The sequence below is a fragment of the Aythya marila genome (genome assembly GCF_965140915.1).
Source record: "Aythya marila genome assembly, chromosome: 19".
NCBI classification, from domain to species: domain Eukaryota; kingdom Metazoa; phylum Chordata; class Aves; order Anseriformes; family Anatidae; genus Aythya; species Aythya marila.
In genome coordinates this window covers 8,350,154-8,373,660 of record NC_139060.1, presented here as the reverse complement: position 1 = coordinate 8,373,660, position 23,507 = coordinate 8,350,154, and the positions used below count along the sequence as shown (strand labels likewise).

Here is a 23,507-nt window from a genome sequence, read left to right as displayed (position 1 = left end):
AGGCCTGATGCACGCGGTGTGGGCCATGAGCACAGGTTGCTCTGTGGGGCTTCAAGGGGCTGACATCTGTTGCAGCAGCTGGGGAGGGTGCAGGTTCCAGCTGGAAGAAAGCCTTGGAGGTGTTTGCAGCGAAGTTCTGTCGTGTCCTCATCTCTCCCTCAAGCTCCTGAAGGTTCCAAGGCTCAGCATGGGATGGAGACCGGACAAGAAGGTCAGTGACTGCTGCTTAAAATAAAGCCTGAAATTTAGACAGACTTTTCTGAGGTAAGAAATTAAATTTGAATGTAGCTGTGAGCTACTGATCTACCAGTTCTTTCCTAAAGGGACCCTTGGTTGCTTCACCAGTCAGAACCTTTTTAATTTTGATGGTTTTAAGAGACCAGAGTGAGGAAATTGGATGATGCTGCTTTGAGGGTTGTTCTAGTTTCCTTGTAAGCTTTTAAGTGATAGTGGAATTCTGTCGCACTTGTTTGATCTAGTTTTACTTGCCCTGGAGGCTTTGGAGAGATTTGAACTAACTGGCTGGAGTAAAGTGGTCTTAGAAGGGAGAGGGGCTTGATTACCTCCCCAAAACTCAGGTGAGCTGCTTTGACAGGGAGGGGCGTGCTGTGGCAGTGCTCTGATCGTGCACAACAGGGCAGGGAACGGCATTAAGCAGAGCGTGCACCTGCCTGTAAGCAGCACAGGAGCGTAGTCTTTATCAGAGAGCCAAACCCGTTAGGAGCAGCACTGGATTTCCTTTGCTTTCTCTGCTGCTGAAGGAAAGGAGTGCTGGTGCTGGGCAGGCTTCCTGGCTGTTCCGGGGGAAGAGACAACATTTTCTGCATCATTAAGCGCCGCTGCTGGTTGTGCTAAAGCTGTTATTTCTGTAATGTGTCAGGGAGAGGGGTAACAGGGATGCCACCGTACTGGGGGAGAGGTACACACAGTAGGAGGGGAAGGGGCAGGTGCAGATCTACAGAAGCTGTAATTGCTATTGTAAAGCTCCCTGAAATGGCAGCAGAGGTTGATTCTCTATGAACTCCATTTGAGATTGTTAGTTGTAAAAACCAGAGCTATCGCTACATTGCAGAGCATTTTAACAGCTTCTTTTCCCAGGAGTTCCTTCCATGCCTCCTTTCCAAGCTGGGTGCTAGGGACAAGGCTTTAGGATTTTAAATTAGCAGCCGATCTGGTTTCCATAACAACAAAACGGGCTGGTAGAGTTAGAAAAGCGTTTGCAGTCTCTCAGCAGCTAAAGTGGTGCTGCTGCTCTGTTTTTGCTTCAGGTTAAGGAGGAGCTGTTGTTTCTTAAAACTCACGAATCTGTAGTACAACTCGGATGTGTCATCTGGCAAGGGAGTGAAAGACATTAACGAGCTTAAGGCACGTTGAGAGTTTCAGGAAGGATCAGGAGCTTGGCTTTGCTTTTACACCCAGCTTCCAGGGCCGGGATCACAGCGTGGCACAGCTCCCACCCGCCCTGCATCCCCCTGCCCCTGGCACAGCGCTGCTTGTCCCTACGAGCTGCAGTCACACGGCTGGAGCAGCCCTGACCCCACACCAGACACGGAGGCAGGAGGTCAGGCAGTTTGTTTATTGGCAAATAAGTGCAGAAAACCATGAGCCCTACATACACAGGCGCTCAGTGCCCTGTTACATTAGAGTGGTCACAATACCAGTGGGGAAAAGTGCAAAAGATCAATAAACAAGCAAGGGTAGTTCTGACATACCGAAGGGGAGGGAGTGAACAGAGAACCTGGTGCCGGTGAATTTCTCTTCGAGCCAGCTTGAGTGGGAAACTACTCACACAGCGACAGCAGTCCCTTAGTGGAGCTCTAGCTAAAAAGAGCATTAGAGGATTAAAATGCATACATGCCTGACCGCTCCCTTCGAGCTACCCCACCACACACACCGAGGGCAGCCTGAATCGTTTAGATGTGGATGTGGCCAGGAGTGGCTCATTGGAGATAACAGCGAGTGGGGCTACTCCTTCCTGTACTGGGATGCACCAAGTCTGTTCACTGCGGAGACGGGAGGGGAAGGTATTAGTTAAATCAGTGATCTCGGGTGAAAATAAGGTCAGGCTAAAACATGCCTGGAACAGATGCACTGAAAGAAAAGCCTGGACAATTAACACAGGGAGCAAAGCTTGTAAAAAGGCTTGTAAACTCTTTGCAGTCCAAGAGCAGTTTCTCGGAGGAAATGCAAGCAAGATGCATGGTCCCTTGTACTGAGGTTTCATTTTTTGACATACAGGCTCTGTGTTATTAGGTTGGTCTCGACTGAGGGATTTCCTTCCAGCTTCCCAGGACAGTTCTAGATGGAAGCCGTCAGGCAGTGCTGCAGTAAGCATGGCTCTTAGAAAGCCTCGCGTTACTGGCATCCCAGCTGGGTTTAACCAGCTCTTAATTCTTAAATTCAGCTTTTTGCCTTAAGAGCCAGACTATCTCAGAGGGATCGTGCGGGACGCTTCCCCAGCGGAGTGCTTGATGGTTTGACTCAGGCAATTCTACTGCTGAAGAACAGAGAGGATGGGAGGGGCAGACAGGCACTAACCCACACCAAACACAAGGGAAATTAACTTAAAACTCCATGAGCAGCTGCTGAAGGAGACAGTTTGCTGGCCCTGGGAAAGCCACTGTGATAAACAAGACTAGGGCAGGGTAGAAAAAGTAATCAAGGAATCTTGCGCCAACAAGACTAACCTCAAAGCAGGCTGCACTGGTCGTTAATGAATTCAGTCGCGGGTGCCGTTAGCCCTTTCCCAAAACCTGTCATAGTTTTACCACTTCTTTCCCACAATTCCCACGTTAGCAATGGAGTGTCAGCCCTGACGAGAGCAATGGGCTCTGATGAAGAAATCCGCATTAGAAGTGCCAGGAGATGAGGGGTGCATTCCGCGTGTACATTCTGCGTCCCGGAGACGTTTAACTTAACAGTTCCAAGTAAGTGACAGGAACTTTCCCCTTCTGGTTCCCTCTTTCCCCTATGAGCCAGTCTGGGTCCATGCCTGGCAGGCTGTACACAGTGATCATCTGGGGAGAGAAGACAGCATGAAACAGGACCTGCTTCTGCACGCAGAGCCAAGAAGCGCAGTCAGATGTGTACCCAAAAGAACAGCAAGTTAATTCCTAAAGTTTATTTAGCAGGCATCTGCACTTTTCTCCTGGAGCCTTCCTGGAACTATTTGCAGCTCTGACACAAGATCTATTGCCCACTGATGTCCCTGCTGCCTTTTCATTCTCCAAATTGACTTAAAAGTGTTTTTGCATACCGGGTGGCTTGATATTGCTATGTCACCATCCTTTCTGGATACAAAAATTCAGCCTGGTCACTAAAACAATTTGCAGCTTGCTGAATTTCCTTTGTTCTCAGCAGGACTAGACCAGGTCTCCAGGCAGTAGCTTATCCCATAAACTAGCTGGGTGTGAGGGTCTCAGTGAAGATACCAAACGGGGTGTTTTGTTAGCTGGGTACAGCAGGCTGTACAAGTCTTAAAACACCAAACGGCCCCGAGTGCAAACTCACTGCAAAGGATACTACGGGTAAGGAAAAGATTCTGTTATCAGTTCCATAAAACGGGGCTTTTAGGGTCAGGCAGAGTAACCAAGAGGTCGCTGCCTGGGCAGCAGGCTGCTGCTGGGCACTTCCCAGCAACATTCGATGCAAAGAAAAGCCACCAACCTCGTCTGCAAGGAGTGCCAGCTCACTGCTGTCAGCTGCTTCGTAATCATACAGGACTCTGGCCTTCCGCGTGCCGCTGGCAGGAGGCTTGACTTCGTTGGGGTTCAGTACGCTCTCTGCCACGGTGTTGGGCACCCCGACAATGGTGGGCACAACCGGGATGGTGGGCACGGCAGGGAGAGTGGCAGCACCGACAGCTGGCGGAGAGGTAGCAGCTGGGGGAGGAGATGAGGATTCTGCGTTCCCTACAAAGGTGCCTGAAAATCTTACACAGGAGGAAAAAGAGCTCAGTTAGTGTCCAGCGTGAGGAACCCAGACAGCTCTTCCCTTCAGCATCTACGCTGCAGTGTCCCAGCACCATAACATATCCACACTGCCCTTCAAGCAGGGAAACGTGCCCAGTGCTCAGGTGCTGAGCCTGCCCAGCAGGTATTTCTCTGCTTACTTTTCTTCCAGCGCCCTGGTACAGGACTGCTACCTAACGTGCAGAGAGGATGAGACCAGGGGGCTGGGCAGGTGTCACTTCAGGCTCTGCACTGCCGTACCCTCGCCCTGCTCTCACGTGGTGTTTGGCCTGCTTGTTCTTCAGGACTGGGATGCTCGTTGTTGCTGTTAAGCTAGATACCACAACTGGAGGCTCCCCGGCTTTCTGGGCTCTCCAGATAGAGCCAGCAATGCAGCTAGGTCGTATTTATCTGTGGTTGTCTGCCCCTGTGCTAGGGGAGTGTAGCTCTGGGCATCGTAGCAAGCCTGCATGCAGTCTGGCTGAGGTGTAGAGCTCTTAGAGCTGGACGTTATACTTACATTTCTCCTTTGGAGCTGCAAGCATGGAAAAGAACGAAACAGGAGCAGAGTTAGCACGCAGAGGCCCCTCTGGGGTCAGCCCCACCATGCCATTGCAGCAGGGCAGCCCTACCCGCAGCCAGGACGTGCAGCCGGCAGCTCTGGCTCGGTTACTGCTGGCTCAGACCCTCAAGCCCCTCGCTTGGTATCAGGAATTTGTCTCCAGTGTGGCTTAACCCAGTTTGTGGAAGCTTCTCTCCAAGAGGAGGGAGGCCTGAACTAGGAAGCCCGTGACCCCTGGGGAGGTGGAAGCAGCCTCCGGTCTCACCTGCCCAGCTGCTTCTGCAGGTCCAGCATGTACTGGTAGCACTGGGCGTAGTAGTTGGTCTGGGACTCCACGAACTCATGGAGGCAGCGGAGGTGATTCACCTGGGTGGGAGGGAGCGAGAGTGAGTTTGGGGGCCGGAGCGCAGAACCCTGGTCCTGCAGCTCCTGCCCCAAGGGGAGCAGAGGAGCACAGCCCAGGATTTAAGATTTGGCTGAGTGGGGTGGGCTCATTCGCCGGGTTTGGGATGGCCGCAGGGGCCCAAGGTGCCCCTCAGCCCCCTCCCCAGGGCCCCGGGCAGACTCACGTGGGTGCTGCTGATCCCCTCCAGCAGGAGCCGGGTCACCTCTGCCTGGCGGTCGAACTCGGTCTGAGTGAGCCTCAGCTCGTGTTCTGCCTGCAAAACGGGACCGGGTGTGGAAGGCAGCCAGGGCACGGGCCCCTCTCTGCCTTTTCCAGGCAGAGGAACACCCTCCTCCTCCTCCTCCTCTTCTTCCACCCCCCTCAATTCTGGCACCGAGCCGAGGGTGCTGGGTGGGATCCCCATGCACCTCTGACACCGAGCAGCAGGCACGGGACCCCCTGGGCTGGGCTCCCAGAGGGCTCTGGTTGTATTTAAACCAGATTAAATCCTACAGTGCTCGCTGCAGCTCAGGGAAGGGCAGCCCGAGACTGATGCTTCAAGCCAGCATGCTCCTGCTCCTGCAAGACCTGAACATGAAGCTGGAGAGGTTTTGTTAGTCCTGAGAGGGGCAGCAAGCCAGACCCGTGCTACCCCCTCGCCCTACTGCCTGGGGGAGGGCTCCAGGAACCGGGCAGCCGGAGCTGCACACCGTGGCTGTACCCTGCTGAAGTGACACCAGCAGCAGGACCATTCCCACTGCCAGCGTGTCCCAGACTGCTCCGAAATGCGGTGGTGGAGCTCTGGGAACAAGAGCTCCTCTCCTTTCCACGCAGGCTCTGGGGACGTGGCAGCCTCCTGCAGTTTGTCCCAAGAAGAGAGGCTGCTCTCCAGCCCCCCTCCAGGCAGACTGACACCCGAAAACCTTTTCCCCAGGCAGGTATCTCCTCCCCCAGCAGCAACCAGCAGCTTTCCAGTGGCAATGCTGCAGTACCAGACAGCCCGGCTGCGTCACAGGATCAGTGGGGTTGGAAAACCTGCAGCTCACCGAGCTCCCCCAGCACCCGAGCTGCCTGATGTGCTGGTGCCAGCAGGCTGGCACAGGAGGGACAGGGCTAAAATTGTCCCCAGGGGGCTGATGCCACAGGGTGAGGTTGCTGCTGTGTCTGAGCAGCGTCCCTGGGGGCTCCTGGGCAGGGGGAGCGTGTACCAGCACTGGGGCACACACCGGCCACACCAAGGGGATGCTTCCACTGGCTTTTAATCAGATTTGTCTATTTTAAGCTCCAACTGATCTGTTTCTTTGCATCCCCTGAATAAAAGGGATTATTTAAAGGAGAAGAGGGGGAGATAGCAGGAACTGGCAGTGCAGTGCCCTACGAAACACCAAGGGTTTTGCTCCGCTGAGCAGAGCAGAGCCCTCAGCAGCAGCAGAGCTGCCTGAAACTTGTGGCCAGAAGCAGCAACACCGGGGTCTCCCCAACCAGGACTGGAGGCTCAGAGCCTTACACGCCTCCAGCTGCCCACAGTCAGTTCATTCGAGGGGCTGGATAGGTAAAAGCAGGCAGGCTGCAGGAGCGGGGCAGCAGTGGGGTGCCATCATGCACAGCATGCAGCAGCGTGCCAAACTCCCACCTCGCAGCTCAGGCTGGGGGGATTTGGGCTAAGAAAGGCACTGGGATCCCAGAAGGTGCCTCTGAGAGCCCCCCCCGCAGCGCTCACCCACTTTCTGGAGGAGTCAGCACCCCTCGGGGAGCCCAGGAAAGGAGCAGGACCTGGGGCTTGACCCACTCAGGAGGGTTAAGAGTGGGCTCCACGACAGGCTCCAAGCCTCCCATCAGCGGGGGCTGTTCGTGAGTCCTCAGTCCTTGCTCCAGCTCTGCTCAGACCCCAGATCGAGCACTAAGGGGCTGCCAGAAGCCACCACGAGGCACATGCAGAGGTGGAGCAGAGCTGAACCACATCGCAGCACATCACCTCTGCTCCCCGACACCAGGGCCGGGCTCCCAGTGCTGCCCCCATCCCGTCCCACACTCCCAGTTTGCCTGGGATGCTCGGTGTGGCCAACTGGCCCACGGGGCTGGGGTTCCCCTTCCCAAATTGCTGTCAGCATCACATCAAACCACACAGCTACAGCAGGGGGCCAGGGCTGGCAGCGCTCGTGCCCCTTTCCCTCGTGTGGGCGCACCGGGGAAGGGACGGAGCCGGCAGCTCCCCGCCACCCGCAGAGCTCCGAGCACGGTCGCGGCCGGGTACTTACTTTTTCCACCTCGTCGCTCCAAAGCTGTGAGGGCCACAGAGCAACAGGAAAAGGAGATCAGTGTTGGAGACGTCGAGAAGCACCGGGCGTTAACACCGAGCGGCGAGGACGCGCCGCGGGCCGGCTCCGGGGACGAGCTCGCCCTTCACCCAGCAGCAGAGGCCGGGCTGCTGCCCCTCGGCCTCGGTCCTGCACCTCTGAGCTGTTTCACAGCGGGGGAGCAAGGCTGCTCAGCTCACAAATAAAGTCCTGGGAGCCTAAAGCAGAGTTCCTCACCCACCGGTTCAAAGAGCTCAGGGTAATGGGACCGTAATCCAGGCAGCCTGCAGCCAGCCATGGCTGGGTGCTGCCTTTGAGCCGGGCAAAAAGCGGCTCCTTCTCCTCCCCACCCTCCTCCTGCTCCCCCCCAGACCTCCCCTTTCCCCTCAGCACCCCCCCAGGGCACATTTTGGGGCAGCACAGCCCCGCCAGCTGCTTGCTGGGATCTGGCTCCAGGACACGAAATGAGTGTTGGGGTCACGCACAGCACTGAGGAAGGGAGAGGAGAGGTAGAAAAACACATTGAGGCTGCCCAGAGGTCCTCGGCGGCCAGGCAGCACGGCTCAACCTGCCCCCAAAGCACCTGGGAGCCGTTTTCTGGGCCAGGTGCTGGGTGTCGTGGTGTTTTGGGTCCCTTTCTAGCTTCTGCTGCCTGGTCTGAGGCTCGGCTCCTGCCTGGTGAGTACCCAGCCAGCTCCTCTTCCCGATTTTCCCCGTTCGGGCAGGGTTTGGGCAGCCAGTCCCCTTCCCCAGCTGTGACCCTGGGGTGCTCGGGGGTCCAGCTTTGCCCAGATCTGGCCTTGGGCGAAGGCACCACGCAGCTATAGTCAGAAACACTTCAGACCACGAAGGGGGCAAAAGAAAGCACAGCTGGAGCCTGAGGAACCCTCTGTCAGGTACTCAGTATGTTTTTCTCGGGGTTGTTCCTGGGAAGACAGAGCATGGCAAGTGGCAGGCGTTGAGGGAAAGGGAAATTGAGGCCGACACAGCCCATGGATGCCTTACACACAAACAAAAGGTCAGTGTGGGAGAGAGGAGAAAGAGCTCCTCAGCTTCCAGCTCATACAAAAGCGGGCTGAGCCCAGGGGCTTGGCTCCGGCTGTTTCTAATTCCAGCCCCGTTACAGAAGGGGAAAAATAGAAGCAGCACCGTGCTACCCACCTCTCCGAAACAACAACGTGAGTTTAAAACCACGATCAGAGTTCCCCAGGCCCTGCTGAGGATCTATGGCCCAGGAAAGAGCTGACCTGTTTGCTCCCCTGCCAGAGCAAGCTGTTACCCGGCCACAAGCAAGCCCTGCCCCAGAAGAGACCAGCTGCAAAGCGAGGTGAGCAGCAGCTGCTCTGCAGCCTGCGTGCTGGCAGCGAAGTGGCACGAAAGCCTCTGGCCTGGAGGAGAAGCACAGCAACAGCACGAGATGCTCCCAGCTCACTGCGGCGCCTGACCCCTTGGGATGAATGCTGGGATTAGAGGGCTGCTGCAGGGCAGAGACACCAGCTGCGACCTCTCAGAGGTGTTTTGGGAGCCCCAAGGGCACTGCTGGCAGGGGCAGTGCTTGCCACAGGTGCTCCTGTGCAGCTGGTAAAGGGGATCAAGGTCAGGGCTGGCTGCTTACCCTGAGCTGGTGTCTCCTGCAGCCTGGCTCTGTGTCCCGTGGTGTCATCCTGGCTGTCAGAGCCTCCCCAGCAGAGCTCTGAAGAGGGAGCAGTGAAGCAGGCACGGATGTGCCGTGGTGGGTACCTGCGGGCTAGCGAGAGCTCAAATCTGCTTCCCCAGTCGTGTTACTGCACTTGGCCAGCTTGCAGCTAGGTGAGGACTAGACGTGTTCAGCTGAGCATCTGGGCACTCTTCAAGGTGCCAGAACACGACACGAAAATGCCTTCAGGTCTGCCTTGGAGACCTTCAGGGGGCAGTCAGGATACTCTGGTCCAGTCAGAGTTATTGGGAGGCCAGGAGAGCGCAGTTTCTCTCCTCTGATTCTCCCAGGGCTCAGGTTTTAGCCCGTTACTAAATTCCTGCGCTGTCCTTGGAACAAACCTTTCCAGCAGAGAAGCCCCTGGCTGCTCCTCGCGTGCTAGGAGAGTTGGGGGCAGCGCTTGCTGCAGCATTTCAGCACCAGCTTCCTCCCGAGGAGTCTCCTGGCCCAGCCAGCCGCCTGGTGGGGCAGATCTCTGCTCTGTGCAGAGCTATTTCTGATCCCAGCATCACTCTCAAGAAGGTCAGGACAGGTACCCCTGGGAACTAACACTGATGCTAGCAGCCCAGAGGAGCCTTTCTCCAAACGGGACGCGTTGCCCATTAACCACATCCAACCTGCTGCTGGGACGTGTTTCAGTTTGCTCGTAGGCCCACCCTCCCAGTACCAGATCGCCCTGCGAACAGGCATCAGTGTTGTTCTGAACGCCGCCGAGGAAGCGAGATGGTGAGTTTTCAACATTTTAACGAGAAATGCGACCTTGTGCAATGGGGAGCCACGAGCACAGCACAGCAAGTCGATTGTCGGAGCACAACCACGCAGCGGAGATGCGACGGGCTATTCACCCACCCCCAGCACGTGCCTGGGTGACAGCCACCAGGAGCTGCCAGCAGGAGGGCAGGCCCCAAGTGGAAGCCAAAATAAAGGACCTCTGTTTGCAGAACAGACAAGCCTGTAGTCAGGGTGGCACAGACGCCTCCTCCTTTGCTTTTCTTGACTGGCTAGGAAGCCTCTGAGCACTGAAACCACAGCACTGAGCAGGCAGTAACACGTGATATTGCCAGTATAGGGTTGGGACCGTCCAGAAAGACCAACCTGTGAGGTTTTTTTGTCCTTTCAATTGCTCCTCTAGCAATAGAAATGCTGTCAGAAGATTGCCACTAAAAATGTGGGAACAGACTGGGAGAGAAAGTGAAGCGACCCAAGCAGCAGAACTGCCAGACCCTGCCAGTGCACCCTCGAAAGGTGACTTCACATCGAGGCAGAGAAACTCCAGGCATCCCATGTCACATTAAAATGTTGAAAACAGCAGAGCGCCGGGGCTAAGTTTGTCAGGTGCAGAGAGGGGCAGGAAGAGGTTGGAGAGGCAACATCTAGGAGGAAGCAATCTTACCGCTGATGCGCTGGCGGAGAGAATGTAATTACGAGGTCTAGTCTCCTGAAAGTCAGGCACAGCCTAGTAGGGGAACAGAGTTTCATGTACAAGTCACGCAGAGGAGTTGTCAGGAGTCACTGGGGCAACAGGAGGAAGAAGGGGCTGGTGTTTTTTTTTTTCCCCTCTTGGTTCTGGGAACTTAGCTCAGATTCCCAGGGTGGCAGGAGGTGCTTGGAAACTCTCCCCAGGTGGGAAACAGAGTGAGAGGAGGGGACTGGCTCATGCGGGCACACCTGGGACCTACCAGCAGGAGTTTCTACTCGTAGAAACTCTGCCTGTACTTACAGCTGTCTGCTCCTACAGCAGCCAGTCGGAGCAGCGATGAGGCAGCACAATCCCAAATGTTCCCCATTGCCTGGCAGCCAGCAGGTTGCTCTTCTCACGTTGGCCCAGTCCAGCAGGCAGGGCTTTCTTTTCCCTGGCTTCCCACCTACAGCCCTAAAACGTCCCCGCATGGGGCCTTGTCCTCGAACTGGGTGTGCTGACTTTCGGAGCACGCTTTGCACGGTGCCTGTTACAGAGCCATCTACTTGTTGTCGCTCTCACCGAGCCTCTCAGTACGTTTCTCCCTGCCAGGCTCAGAGCTGCTCTTTTCAGCTCAGGGCACGGCTCCATCAAAGCAGATCTAACCCGAGGCCTGGCTGCCACCAAAGGCAGGGTGCAAGCTTTCAGCCTAGAGGCCAGAAAACCCCCCCAAAAGTCAGCTTCTTGACAGCTAAGCCCCTGCCCTGTGCTGTAACACTTCTCAGCTCTTCCTAGACCAGCCCCTGGCTGTAGCATCCCCCAAAGAGCTCAGCCAACCTGCGAGCTCACAGCAGGGCACAGCACGCTTGCTCCTTCCTTTATTTTGCAGTGGGTTGGGGCACGAGGCTGGCGCACAACCCCGCTGTAACCCCGACAGGTCTCTAAGCCTCTCGGGCCCCACGTTTCCTCTCCTGGGTTAATCTCCTTGCAGCTCACCCAGATCTACTTATAGGAGCTGCCCCGGTTTGCTGGGAGCTGCAGCAGCCCCGAGCAGCCCGCTGGAATGAGCCGTGGGTGGGTGAAGTGCAGGCGTTGTGGTCCCAGCCAGAAGAGATGGTTAAACCCTGCGGGAGTTTTGGGGACAGCAGGAGGACAGAACGAGGAGGAGGGATTCCTGCTACGAGTCACACCTGAGTGCAGGGAGAGGAATGCACCAGGGAAATTTGAGGCTAGTGGGGTGGCTAGGCTGGGCTCCTCCCTGTGGGGAGAGGAGTTCCACGGTGATATTTGTTAGTTTTAAAACACGAGCAACTTAAGAAACCTCTCCTCCCGTTCCCTGCTCTCCAGTGAGTCCCAAAACTAGTCAAAGCACATGGGATGGAGGAGGCAAGCTGCTCTCGCGCTCCTGTGCATGGGCAAGTCGTATTTGCAAGCAGTGGGCACGAAGAACCCCTCCCTTCCCTCCCCTCCTCCCTCTTCCACTCTTGCAATGGTGAAAATGGGCAGAGCCCTGAGCCTGAAGGGCAGCACAGCACCACAACCAGGTCCACCTGCCTGTCATTGTCTCCAGGCTGCCTCCCCTCCAGGGAGGGACTCACCGCCCAGCCCAACCTCCTCCTGCCTGGGGCCAGAGGAGCCTGAGGGGGTTTTTAGGTGAGCCCCTCGAGCACTGCTCGCAAGCAGCGGTGATGGAGCTGGGTGCATGCTCCAGAGGGGCTGTGGGCAGCTGATAAATGCTCCCATCTTTCTAGGGCAGCTTCCCCTGGCAGCCAGGGCCCTGAGCAGGACATGCTGCAGGGCCGGTCCTGATGGAGGAGGGAGATAAGATAGGAATTTTCATTTCAAATGGGGAAGAGACAATGAGAGGTGGTAAAGAAAATCACAGCACCGTTAGCACAGTCAATACTCACATCTCCCTCACACTGAGCAAATCACAAAGAAACAAAACAAAAAAGGTTAGTGAACAAAACAGCATCAACAGGAAGGACAAAGCACAAAATCAGAGGGAAATGCACAAGCCCAGACAATCGGACGGCAGCTCAGGGGGCTGGGCAGCAGCACACTCGGAGACAGAAGCTGTAGGAACACAGGTTTGCACCCAAAGGAGAGGAGCAGCAAGAGAGAGGTGAGCTGGGAGAGGTGTGACGCAGGACTCCAGGCACACTGCAGGAGCACTGTGGGCTAACCATGAGCTACCACGTCTGGTGCCGAGGCAGCAGCCTCGTGCCTCGTCCCCTGGTAGTCAGTGAGGCACCCTGAGGCCACAGACCTCACCTTCAAGCTAAGCTGGGTAAGAGCTGGGTCTGGGTAAGAGCTGGGTGCTCAACAAAAGCAGCTGAGGTTGCTTTTCTCTCGTGGTGATCTGTATCAAAGAGCTGTTTCAAAGGCTTTTGGAAGCCTTGAGGCTGGCTCTGCGTCCCACCTGGAGCACTCCAGCGCTGCAGTTGCAGTGGGAGACCAGGTTTTGCTTTTCTAGCTACTTTGAAGGCCCTCACCCAAGGGTCTGTTTGCAGCTGAGAGCCCTTGGGATTGCTTCATGTTGGAAGCAAGTTGAGGAGGAAGAGGGTAGAAAGGGAGGAAGCACACAAGCTGCCTGAATTCCTGCTCTGGCTTAAGCCTAAGATAAAATAAGGGTCGCTGCTTCCACTGGGAGCAGGGACACTGTCCCCTTCAGGTCCCCTGAAGGTACCTTTGGTGGGTCTGACCCGACCTGGCCCGGGGAACGTTCCTGAGGTGGCAGGTCTCAGCTTAGAGAGCACTTTGCAGAGCTTGTCCCACAGCCCCGTTGCTCAGGCCTGGGGACAGGGACGCTGCTTGACTTGCCTGTCCCTTCTGCGCTGACCTGGGAGCTTTGCTGGTTTGCCAGCCACGAATCCTCCAAAGGCAGAGGGCGAGGCAGCAGGTAACCCGACAGCACTGCCAACTGCGTGCACGGGGAGGCTGCAGGAGGGGCCTCTTGGTGGCCAGCCCGACCCTCGCCACCCCTTACGAGCTCCCCCAGCATTTCCACCTGGGAAGGACCTGGTTGGCCAAACGACAACTAGGCTGAAATCCCAGGAGTCCTGCAGCGCCCCAGCGCGCTTTCCTCTTGTGCGCCTTCCAGCTCAGCTCTCTCTTGGCTTGCTTCCAGATCCCCAGGGAGATTTAGCAAGTCCTCAGAAGATACAGCCTCGTCGTTACCGGCACAAATCACCCAGCTAGTAACTGAACAGCCAGGAACCGCTGTCAGTCAGGTGGCAGGAGCGTGGTAAGTGTGAGTTTCCAGCCTCTGGCAGCTCAGAACTGTTTGTTTCAACAACTCTCCCATGGGAGGGCATCTGAGGAACAGGCACAGGGCTCCTGCTCCCAGTTCCCTTGCACACCAGATTAGGAATCCTCCCACCCATGCCTGCCAGAGCCAGGAGGTCGTAGGGCAGCCTGATTTTTATCCAGAGAGCTCGCGGCATTGCTCGTGTGAGCCAAACCCTGGGGTCAGAAGGACAGAAAAGAATGAAGGAAAGAGTTACCGCTGCTTTTGCCTCGGCAGCTTTGGCTTTCTTCAGCCTGGCTTTGCAGGCGTCCAGATCCAGGCGGCAGTTCTGCAGGATCCTCCGTTCTTTCTGGAAGAGACAGAAAATGGGGTAAGAGCAGGCTGCTTAGGAACTGTTGGGGAGGGAAAGGGGCCGAGGGATCATTTGGGAATCAAATCTATCTCCTAAGCAAAAAGTGCTTGTGAGAAAGGAGCAGTTGCTGTGTTCATCCTGCTAACAGGAGTTTGGGGCATGGCTGCGAGGGATACAGGGTAACTTTCTGGACACAGGGGAGCCTGAGGGCTCGCAGTGCCCACTCAGCTGCAGGGGTCAGGAAAGGAGGTGCTGTCCTCACCCACACCAGACAGCAACCCAGAGGGAGCCCTGAGCAGATCTAGGACCGGCATTTCCCTTTCCTTGCGCTCCCCAAGGGGAGAGAGGTGGGCTCATCCCTTCTCCCAGGGAAGGAGGACGCATTCTCCCAGCACTGTCTCCACTTCCCCCTGCCCTCCTCCTCCCTCGTGAGGTGATGAGCTGCCCCTCCCTGCCACCATACTCACAGAAATGGTTCTCCAGTCCCCTTCCAGGAAGTTGCGCAGTGGGGTCAGGAAGTTGATGGAGGCAGAGTGGATGAAGTCCCGTTCCGCTGCACCTAAGCGCCTCTGAGTCTCTCCAACTTTTATCAAGGTCTTCCCTGCAAATGATGGGAGCCTTCAACTCCAGGAGAAACCGATTAACGCTGTGTTGGCTTAAGCCAACTCCCCCAGTGCTACCAGGCTCCAGTTTTGGGGAGCAGGAGGCACGGTGTACCATGCCTGGACAAGGTGACCGTGCCCGTACCACAGCAGCTTCAGTCCTACCACCAGCCTGCCTTCAGCTTCTGGCCTCTTCTCAACCACTCCCAGTGCAGCTTTGATCTTATCTGCCTGCTGAGGCACTTATTCCACTGATGTTCTTTTGCTGCTGCACCTGCTTGGGCAGTATGGTCTTTGTCTCATAAACCAGAGGCACAGGAACAGAGCAGCAAATTGAAAGGCACCAGAGCAGAAAAAAATGAGTCGATTAGGCTTCAGCTGGGGCAGCGCTGCCTATAGATGCAGTTAGAGCTGTTCTGCCTGCAACAGGATTCGCTATTGAACGATTGATTTGGTGAGCAGCAACAAAGCTTATGGCAGAAGCAAGGACAGTTGGAAGTTCAAGCAGTGCTTCTGTGCGGGTCTGCTGCTTAAAGGAGCCCTAAATTCCCCTAGGAAGAGGGAACTGCTAGGATTTATGAGCAGCAAGATGCATTGGGTGATAAGGAAGGGGCCTTCTGAAGCTTGTAACCAAGCACCAACCTTCCCAAAGCTGTTTTCTTGTTCTCTTGCTGGAGAAATGATTTTCCCTTCTAATTGCAAGCCACACTTAAAGGCCAGTTCTCCTGTTCACAGCCTAGAGAAACTACAACTAGATACCACTTCAGATTAAAAAAAAAAAGTAATTCTCAAACTTGACAAAGCTAAAACCATTCAGTGCAAGTCATTGTTCGGGGTAATTTAGAAAACCATGGCAATAACACAATGGTTTCTGCATCCTGTAACCAGTTCCACTGGCTCCCCTGGATCTTTGGCTACCTTGGGTCTTTGCTTCCTCTCTTGCTCTGCCAGCCCTGAGGACTGCATTAGGGCTGGGGAGCCCCCTGTCCCTTGTCCCCCACAAGGCTGGAGGATGCTTTGCTGCAGAGTAAATCTGCCTTCCTCCTCCAGGTGGTCTGTTTGTTCCTGTGCTAGGCCCTTCTCTGCCGTGGACGTCTTAACCAGAAGGGCAGTGGGGAATCATCCTCTTGGGGGGATGATTTTTGGGGCTCAGCCAGGCTGGCTTACCGTAAGGTGTCCCCGGTCCGAAGTCGTTGGCTGCCTCTGTCATGTACTGCGCCAGCAGCTCCCCGTTGGTGACCCGGGAGGGCACCTTGCGGTCGAGTTTCTCATAGAGGAATTCTTCTACTCTGGCACCTGGAACCAAGATACCACCGGTGGTTACAGGAGGAAGGTGAAGGAGGGGCCCGGGGAACTTTTCAGCATGGCCTGCAGTCCTCAGACATACACTGGGCAGCAAACAGCAGCACTGGGGGAATGTGTCCCCTCCCTCCAGCCACCTTCCCCGTCCTTCCCTGTCCTCGGGAGCTGCGTGGGGCAGCAGCGGTCACCTTTCAGCCACGAGGGGATGAAGGACAGGCACAAAGACGCACTCCTTGCAGCCCCAACGAGCAGGGCTTTCTGCCAGAGGGCACGACTTAATGCTGAGGTAGGAGCAATGGTTGTCCTTCGAGCGGTGAGGTTTGGACTTACTGGGGTTTGGCTGCAGCAGGACCTCAGTCTGGCGCAAGATCTTCTCTGTCCAGTTCTTCGTCGAGTCTGCCCTGGCCAGGAGGTTTTCAAAGTGGGCATCCAATTCGGTCTTCTCAGCCTGGCCCAACTTTTCTTCTGTAAACTGCAGAAAGGAGGCAGTCGTTAGAAGTTCAGCTCTACCACAGCAAAATGATGATGTGCTACAGAGCCATTAAGAGCGAGAGAGGCTGCTTCTGTCTTATGCAATTATCTTAAAATTAAGATAAAAGCCTTCAAAGTGTCTTTCTTTGTTCCCAGGCATCTTTCAGGGGAAGAAGGCATTTTTTATTTTTTTATTTTTTTTAACAAGGAGTAGAACAAACATTGAGCTAAAAATAGAGGCCGGGTTTGAGAGGTGTTCCAGAATAAGTAACTTTTATTAAGGCAAGTAGCATGGTAAAAAAATGCTGTAGTTGTGAGGGATCTATTTAAATACACATGTGGCTTCATGCTGGAGAGCACCAGAGAGCCTCCAAATGAGGCACTGGGCTGCCTCCTTTTACCTCCTCCTAAGCAATTCTACATCCTGCAGACCCGCTGGGATCAGAAATGCCCAAATCCGACTTCTTATCTCTTTAGACAAGCACACAGAGGACACCTGCCCTACCACAGGGCTTGTGCTTGCCCTGAGACAGGGTCCGAGCTGCTGGCTGAGCTCCTGGGGTTTACGAAGGCTCAAACTCATCTTTTTGATGAAAATGCTTGCAGCAAGTGGTGGTTCTTCAAGTCTTCCTCTAGGAGATGTGATGGCTGGACAGCTTCTGACACGGTCTCTTGAGAGAAATACGATGGTATCAGACTTCTTTCTAAGCCCAGTTTCCTGCTGTTGATGGAGGCAGGATCTCGTTGGATCACACTAAAAGAACCCTCGGCACCCTACAGAGGTCACATTTGTCCTTTTAGTCCTTGTTGTTGCCTTCAGGTGCTCCTGTTCAGCTATCAGGACCTGGCACAGCCAGGTGCCAGGAGATTAAAGCCTATCCCGAGCCGTGTGTGCACCCAGCAGAGTGCTGGGGACAAAGGGAGACAGAGCAGGCCAGGAGCAGCGCTCAGGAGCCGCGTTATCAGCCACGTGCAAAGGCTGCTGGATGTCAGAGAGACGTGAGCCCTGCAGGTAAGGTTACACCGTGAGCTGTGGGGTAAGAAGCAGGCAGTTAGGAGGGGATGGAGGCGAGGGCTTCGTGCTGCTCCGTACCTGGTTCCTGCCATCGTCTCTGGGGGACAGGCGCAGCTCTCGGACCCGAGGGAGCAGCTGAAGCATCTTTTCCTCTGTGGCTGTGGGAAGCCCGGGGCTGTTTTCAGGCTCTGCCAGGCTGGGCTGAGTCACTGCCATGCAGCAAACTGGGACTTCCCAGGTATTTGGCACCGAGGCTCGAGTCAGCTGTTTTAGAGCTCTCCTAAATACACCGAGCCTCTCTGATGAGAGCGTAGAAGTCTCCCTCGCCCCCCTTTCCCAGGCAGATTTATTTTTATTTTTATTTTTTTCTTGAGAACTCAGCTCCCTTTCAAGTCCAGCTCCTCTTCCTGCAGTTCTGACATCCTGCACCAGCAGCTGCCCTGGAGCTGTCAAGCTTAAACCCAATTTCCTAGCAGCCGATTCGAGTCAGCTTCTCGCAGCGTTGCTGCAGAGCCAGATCGCTGCCGAAGCCCTCCCCAGGGCTGTCAGCAGGCTCTTGAATCCCTCGGTTCTGGGGAGCTTTGTGCTGTTCACAAACCTGCACTTCGCTGCTGTTTTCCATAGGCCAGCCCTTCTCCTGCTGCCCTGGAAACGTGGTTATTCGCAGAGCGTTGGGCCAGGACTCGGTCACCAAAAGCTGTTTGTCCTGCAAGGGGGTTGAGGACGCATCGTGCTCACTGCCAGGAGGGGAGGATGGGCAGGAACGTGAGTCACAGCCCGCAGCTCCAGCGGGGCAGGTCACAAAATCTCCTCTTCAGGCTTCGTTTCGGAGCAGCGAGGCAGAGCCTGAAGGTCACGGAGTGGGTGCGAGGGCACAGGAGGCTGCTGCTCCGTTCCCACTTTGTTCCCCTCGTGCCTCCCTCACCCAGCTCGATGCCGGCCACGGCCTCAGGGCATTGGCAGCACGCCCTCCTCCTGCAGCTCGCTCCTACCTCCTCATCTGTGCAGGCTGGCACGGGGAGATGCTGCCCCAGCTCCCCTGTCCCTTAATATGACTTTCAGGGGGCTCAGAGACCTCGCTCATCCGCGCCGTGTCGCTGGGAACCTGCCCACGGGTGCTGGGATGAGCAGAGCCACGGCTCCCAGGAGCAGCTTCCAGCAGGGTGAGATGAAGCTTCTCATGAACACGCAGCCAGCTGAGGGGATTAGAGGAAAGTTACACTGCCTTATCCTACGAGCTGCTGCCACTGGAGGTCTGAGATCTCAGGTGGCAACAGGTCTCAGCTGATCCTCGGAGCTGGTTGCCCAAAGTCCACGTCCCCAGGGGAGAGCAGGGTGGAAGAAGAGCAGCTTGTGATGAAGTCCGCCTGCTCGAGCAGAACCCCCCCCATTCTGTCTCTCCGCACTTAGAGGATTTCTGTTGCTAGGAATTTGTTTTCATAACACTTTCAGAGATTTGATTGCATTTTTGCTTCCCACTGGACAGAAATAAGGCTCCCCTGTGAGGCTGGGAGATGCAGGGGAACAGCCAGGCTCGCCGTGCAGTCCCTCCTCCTGACTGTAGAGAGCCAGATTAAAAATATTTTGCCTTGCTGCTCCCAGACCCCAAGCACTGGTGGTTCTTACAGCTCCAAACACCCCAAACCCTACAAGTGGGAGCCTTGTTTGCTCGTACCAGGCTGTCGCATGGCTTGGTGCACACCCACCCAGGAGAGTCAGGGCAGGCAGAGCCTGTGCGAGCACAGTGCCAGGGGAGAACCTCGAGCTCCTCGATCCTGCTGCCACAAAACTCCTCTGGTTCCACAGGAGCAGCTCCGGGAGGCTGGGTCAGGGTGCTGAGAGGCTGCTGCTGGTCCCTAAAGCTGACCCAGTTGAGCAGCAGCCCTGTTTTTTTTGTGCAGGGAGGCTGAAGGAGTGATTAATAATGCAGGGCAGCCTTTAGCCGAGTGCCACTCGCACTCTCCAGGAAGAGGAGAGTCACGCCACGTTCCAGGGCATCAATAATTCAGCCAAAGGTTGGGTTTCCTCCGGGAGGCTTGGCTGGCCAGCGGGAATGCTGGAGGCGTCCTCAGGGACAGGCAGGCTGACGGAGCAGGAGAGAAACACTCGGGCAACAGGCACGGATTGCAAAAGCCACAGCCGTGCCGGATTGCAGTCAGGGCAGCTGCCAGCGGTTACAGCTTGGGGGAAAGCTGCTCTTTCCCCACACGAGTTGGTAAAGGCACAGCTGGGTGCCTTTTGGTGCTCAGAGGCAGATTCAGCCCCTGTACAGGGCTGCAGTAGGAAAGAAGCCACCGCCACTTAGTCAGCATCTAAAAACTACCTGGATCTCAGCTGCCTTGGAGCAGACACAGGGTGTGCTTCAAGGGTTTGGTCAGCGGGAGTCAGGGCAGCCAGGCTGCGAGCCAAGCAGAACTGTGTTAGAGGACAGAAGGAAGCCATTAGCAGGACAGCTTTGTTAACTCAGGAGCAAAGCATTTAGGAAAGTAAAAAAAAAAAATAAAAAATTCTTGCCCTTGTGGATTCGTAGACGTGTTTCAAACGGAAACGGGACCCCGCCTGTACCTCTTGACTTCAAAACCCTTCCTTTCAGTCACCTCCCGCGGTCTTGAATTTGAAGGTGTCCGGTAGGCAAGGCATTAACCCCGGCACGGGCAGCGAGCAGAGGGGACAGGTCTCTTTCATCACCAGATTTAGAGAGCTGGGGAAGGCTGCCTTGCCTCGGGAGCTTCAGGCCAGAACAAGTCAACCTCCAGCTGCCAGCGGTAACTGCATTAGCAGGGGGCTGCGCACCCAAAAGCTCTACTGGCGCTCGGGCAATTTTGCCCGGAGCAAGTTTCCATCAGGAGTGACAGGAGACAGAAACCCACAGTGATTGCCAGACCTCCCTGAGAGAGCCTGGCTGCAACAGAGGCACCCGGAGCGTTTCTTTGGAGGAAGAGACACCGGTTCCTGGAGGGCAGGAGCTGCCATCGTTGCCTTCTCTGCAGGGGTTTGGGATTGAGGGATCGAGCCCGCTTACTGGTAGCTGGAAGCAGCGGGTGACCAGAGGTTGTGTTCTCCTTCAGTGAGGAGAACGACGTGGTTGGAGTCTGTCTGCAGGACCCAGAGCTGTAAGGGACCTGACCGCAGCCCTTGAGGATGGCAGCTCGATGGCTGGGACTCCCGGAGCCAGTGTGAGTGCAGCACACCCTCGGCTGGGCTGCTGAATCCCCCACAAGCTCTTCAGCCACGCAGCCGTTACCTGCAGGTTGTTTCCAGCTCGTCTCCCCGCTCCCAGGGCAGCAGATCTGACCGCCACCTTCTTCTGCTTTCCCTTCCGCTTTGCTTTTTTGAAGAGCGTTTTTTGGGAGCGTAAGAGATGCCAGAAAGGCCAGGGGACAGCCCCGTTAGGTACTTACTGCACACACAGCCTCGGGGAGGTACTGCACAGCTTCTTGGGCAGGGCTGTGCCTCTCCTGCTGGCGGTGGGTACAGGTTTGGCTGCCCAGGAGCACGCAAGCCCTGCAAGCTCCTAGCTCGGGTAGGAGAGCAACGAACTGCTGCCTGAGCTACAAAAAGTCACGTAAAGGTGGTGATGGTTTGAGTTTTGTTAGGTTAAACCTAGGCCTAAAATCCTTCCTGCTCTTCACCTCGGGCTGTACTCGACAGGCCTCAAACCAGGACGGCTCTTGGACCTCTTGCCTCTGGGAGGCGACCCCAGGGGGGTGTCTGAGCACCTTCTGCCTCCTTTCCCCCGACCTGAGCAGTGCTACAGCCACAGCCCTTTTCCCGCAGTGCCAGCCAGCTCTCCTTGTGTTGGCCAGACGTCTCCACCAGACAGCAACAGCTAATGCTGTCTGAGCAGCACCGCACATAACGGCCAGTCCATTTATCTCCCGGTCGCCGCAGTTCCAGTAAAGCATCGCTCTGTGAAATGCCTGGAGCTGAGGAGAGCATCCTCGGCGCTACAGACAACGCAGCTCGTTCCAGCCAGGCCGTTCCCCTCCCCTGGAAGATCTGCTGGGCAAGGAGACCGCTACAAACCCGATCCCTGCAGGCCTCGGCTGTCACCTCTGGCTCCTGGAGGTGGTGACGGGGTGATGCTCGCCCCTGCTGGATGAGGGGGCTGTGTGGGATGGCCCCAAACGGCCCCACTTCTCCTAGGGATTATGTCTCAGGAGGTGGGGCTCTGCCTCGGCGAGGTGTCTCCTCCCTTGACCATTTTGTTTCGAGTAATTACTACCTTAATTAGTCACACAAATCGTCGCGTCCAAGATGATGCGGAGTAGGTGTAGCAGGCAGAAGCCGCTATTTATAAACGCCTCCTTGCTCTAGAAGCGGCGTGCAGACGCTGTTCCCATGCCTGTCTCCTTCCTACGCCTTGAAGCTCAGAAACACTTATCAGAGCCGTACAATGAGCCTTCCAAACACGCGATTTCTGTGCAGCCTTTCTGCCTTTCTTCTGCCACCAAGGTCATTTGCATGAGAACAGCATCTTTAAGCCTTCCATCTGCTCCTGATTTTGCACCTGTAGTTAATATTTCTCTGCTCCTCACACATGACTCACCGGCACGATTACAGGAGATGCGATCTGTTTACAGGAGAGCGATTCCTCAACGAGCCAGGATTCCTCCGTGGCACAGACGGGTTGGACCGAGGCAGCGCTGCTTTGTTTTTGTCAACCCTCACACCTCGGGTAGAAAAGGAGCCCGGTCCTGAAGCCACCAGCCGGACTGGAGCTCTCAGGCCGGATCCCAACCACCTCCGATTTGCCTCCCCTCTCCTCCCCTGCCTGGCCAGGAGCAGTTTTCCTTCCCAGCTCTTACGCCTGGGGAGCGGACGGAGCCGGCAGCCACATCTCAGCACCTGCTGCACGCTTCGTTCCTCACGGGTAGCCAAGTTTCTTCAGTTTACGGTTTCAGGACAGCACTGCAGCCCCAGCAAGGTGCTAGCAGGCTGGGGAACCCCTCAATGCAGGGGTCAGAAGCATCTCTGGGGCCGTTTGCACCACCAACTTGAGGAAGCTCTGGGCAGCCTCCCCATCACCCCAGGGAAGTGGCAGCAGCAGCGGGGTTCAGGTGGGTTCCTGCTGGGGGTTCCCCAGCCTGGCTCCGAGCCCTCAGCACCCAGAGGTCCCCGCTGCAGCTCAGGCCAGCCTGCACTGCTCAGTGCCACCCCCAAAACGCCTTTTTACAACTTTTTCTCCAGCTGGATACCAAAACAAATGACAACAAAACCGTGTTAAACCCACAGTATTTACAGGGATCCTCCCCCCAGGATCCCGGGGCATGGCGAGGGATGCTCCGTGCCTGGGAGACAGGAGGGGAGGAAGATGCTGTAGGGCTGACAGGGGCAGGGCTGGCACCTGGGACCCCCATTCAGGCCCCAGGGTCCCCCCTCAGACCTTGGGGACCTCCGAGGCCCTGGGGACCCTCTTATCAGGCCCCCCTCTGCCATTGGGGGGCCCCCATCAGGCCCCAGAGACCCCCCCAAGGCCCAACTGAAGCTCTGAGGGACCCCTTTAGACACCGGGGTCCCCCCCCCTCAGACCCTGGAACCCACCCCAGGCCCCAGAGACCCTCAGGGACCCCCCTCAGGCCCCAGGGACCCCCCTGGGACCCCTCCCCAGGCCCCAGGGCCCCTCCTGTCACCCCCCCAGCCCCCCCCGTTGCCATGGCGACGCGCTGCGGCCCGGCCCCCACCTGCATGGCTCGGGAGAAGAAGACGCCCGCATCGGACGCCAGCTTCTTCACGTTGAAGTCCATGGCTGCGGACGGGGCCGGTGCCGCTCCTGTCACCGCCGCTGCCGCGCCCCCACTGTCCCCGCGGCCGCCGCCGGCCGGGCTTTATAGCGCCGCGCCGCGGCCTCTTAAAAGGGCAATGGCTGGGCGGGGAGGGGGCCCACAAAAGGGTGGGGGGTCCAGGGGTGGGTGAGAGGGTGAGAGGCAATGAGGGGGGGGACGGCGGTGGGGAGAAGCCGTGCGAGGCCGCGGGGCGCGCACCGGGCCTCGGGAACCGGGCGGCGCCGCAGGGGGCGGGGGCGGTTCGGGAGGGGGCGCGGCCCCTTTAAGGCACGCGGGGGTGGCAGGGGGGGAGCTGTCAGGAGCCGGCCAATGGGCGGCCGCCCCGCCTTTCGCCCCGCCCTCCGCTCTCCACCGCAGCCTGAGGCCGGGCTGGAAGGGAAGCGTGGCGATTGGCGCGCCGGAGGGCCGGGCTGCGCTCTGATTGGTTGAGAGGGGGGGTG

At 56.6% G+C, this 23,507-nt stretch overlaps 1 protein-coding gene across 3 annotated transcripts; it reads right to left on the bottom strand.

The window, feature by feature from the left end:
- Nucleotides 1-1,567: 1,567 nt before the first annotated feature.
- On the bottom strand, nt 1,568-23,156 carry SH3GLB2 (SH3 domain containing GRB2 like, endophilin B2). Of its 3 annotated transcripts, XM_082775848.1 has the most exons (11): nt 22,966-23,156; nt 16,126-16,267; nt 15,661-15,789; nt 14,359-14,492; nt 13,796-13,888; nt 10,284-10,346; nt 7,156-7,179; nt 5,082-5,171; nt 4,778-4,878; nt 3,667-3,931; nt 1,568-3,017 (listed from the first exon to the last, which is right to left on the bottom strand). In XM_082775848.1, the coding sequence occupies exons 1-11, from the start codon at nt 23,026-23,028 to the stop codon at nt 2,910-2,912; spliced, it is 1,212 nt and encodes a 403-aa protein (XP_082631974.1). In that variant the 5' UTR covers nt 23,029-23,156; the 3' UTR covers nt 1,568-2,909. The 3 variants fall into 3 exon arrangements, with proteins under 3 accessions (XP_082631974.1, XP_082631975.1, XP_082631976.1); XM_082775849.1 differs by lacking the exon at nt 10,284-10,346; XM_082775850.1 differs by lacking the exons at nt 7,156-7,179; nt 10,284-10,346.
- Between the last annotated feature and the right edge of the window lie 351 nt (nt 23,157-23,507).

Bases quoted from the DNA above. Each gene is read 5' to 3' on its own strand.
- SH3GLB2 (XM_082775848.1), bottom strand. From the start codon at position 23,028: ATGGACTTCAACGTGAAGAAGCTGGCGTCCGATGCGGGCGTCTTCTTC. The intron at 16,268-22,965 runs GTGGGGGCCGGG...TCCTTTCTGCAG, and splicing joins TCTTCTCCCGAGCCATGCAG to TTTACAGAAGAAAAGTTGGG. The intron at 3,018-3,666 runs GTTGGTGGCTTT...TTCTCTCCCCAG, and splicing joins TGGCACTCCTTGCAGACGAG to ATGATCACTGTGTACAGCCT.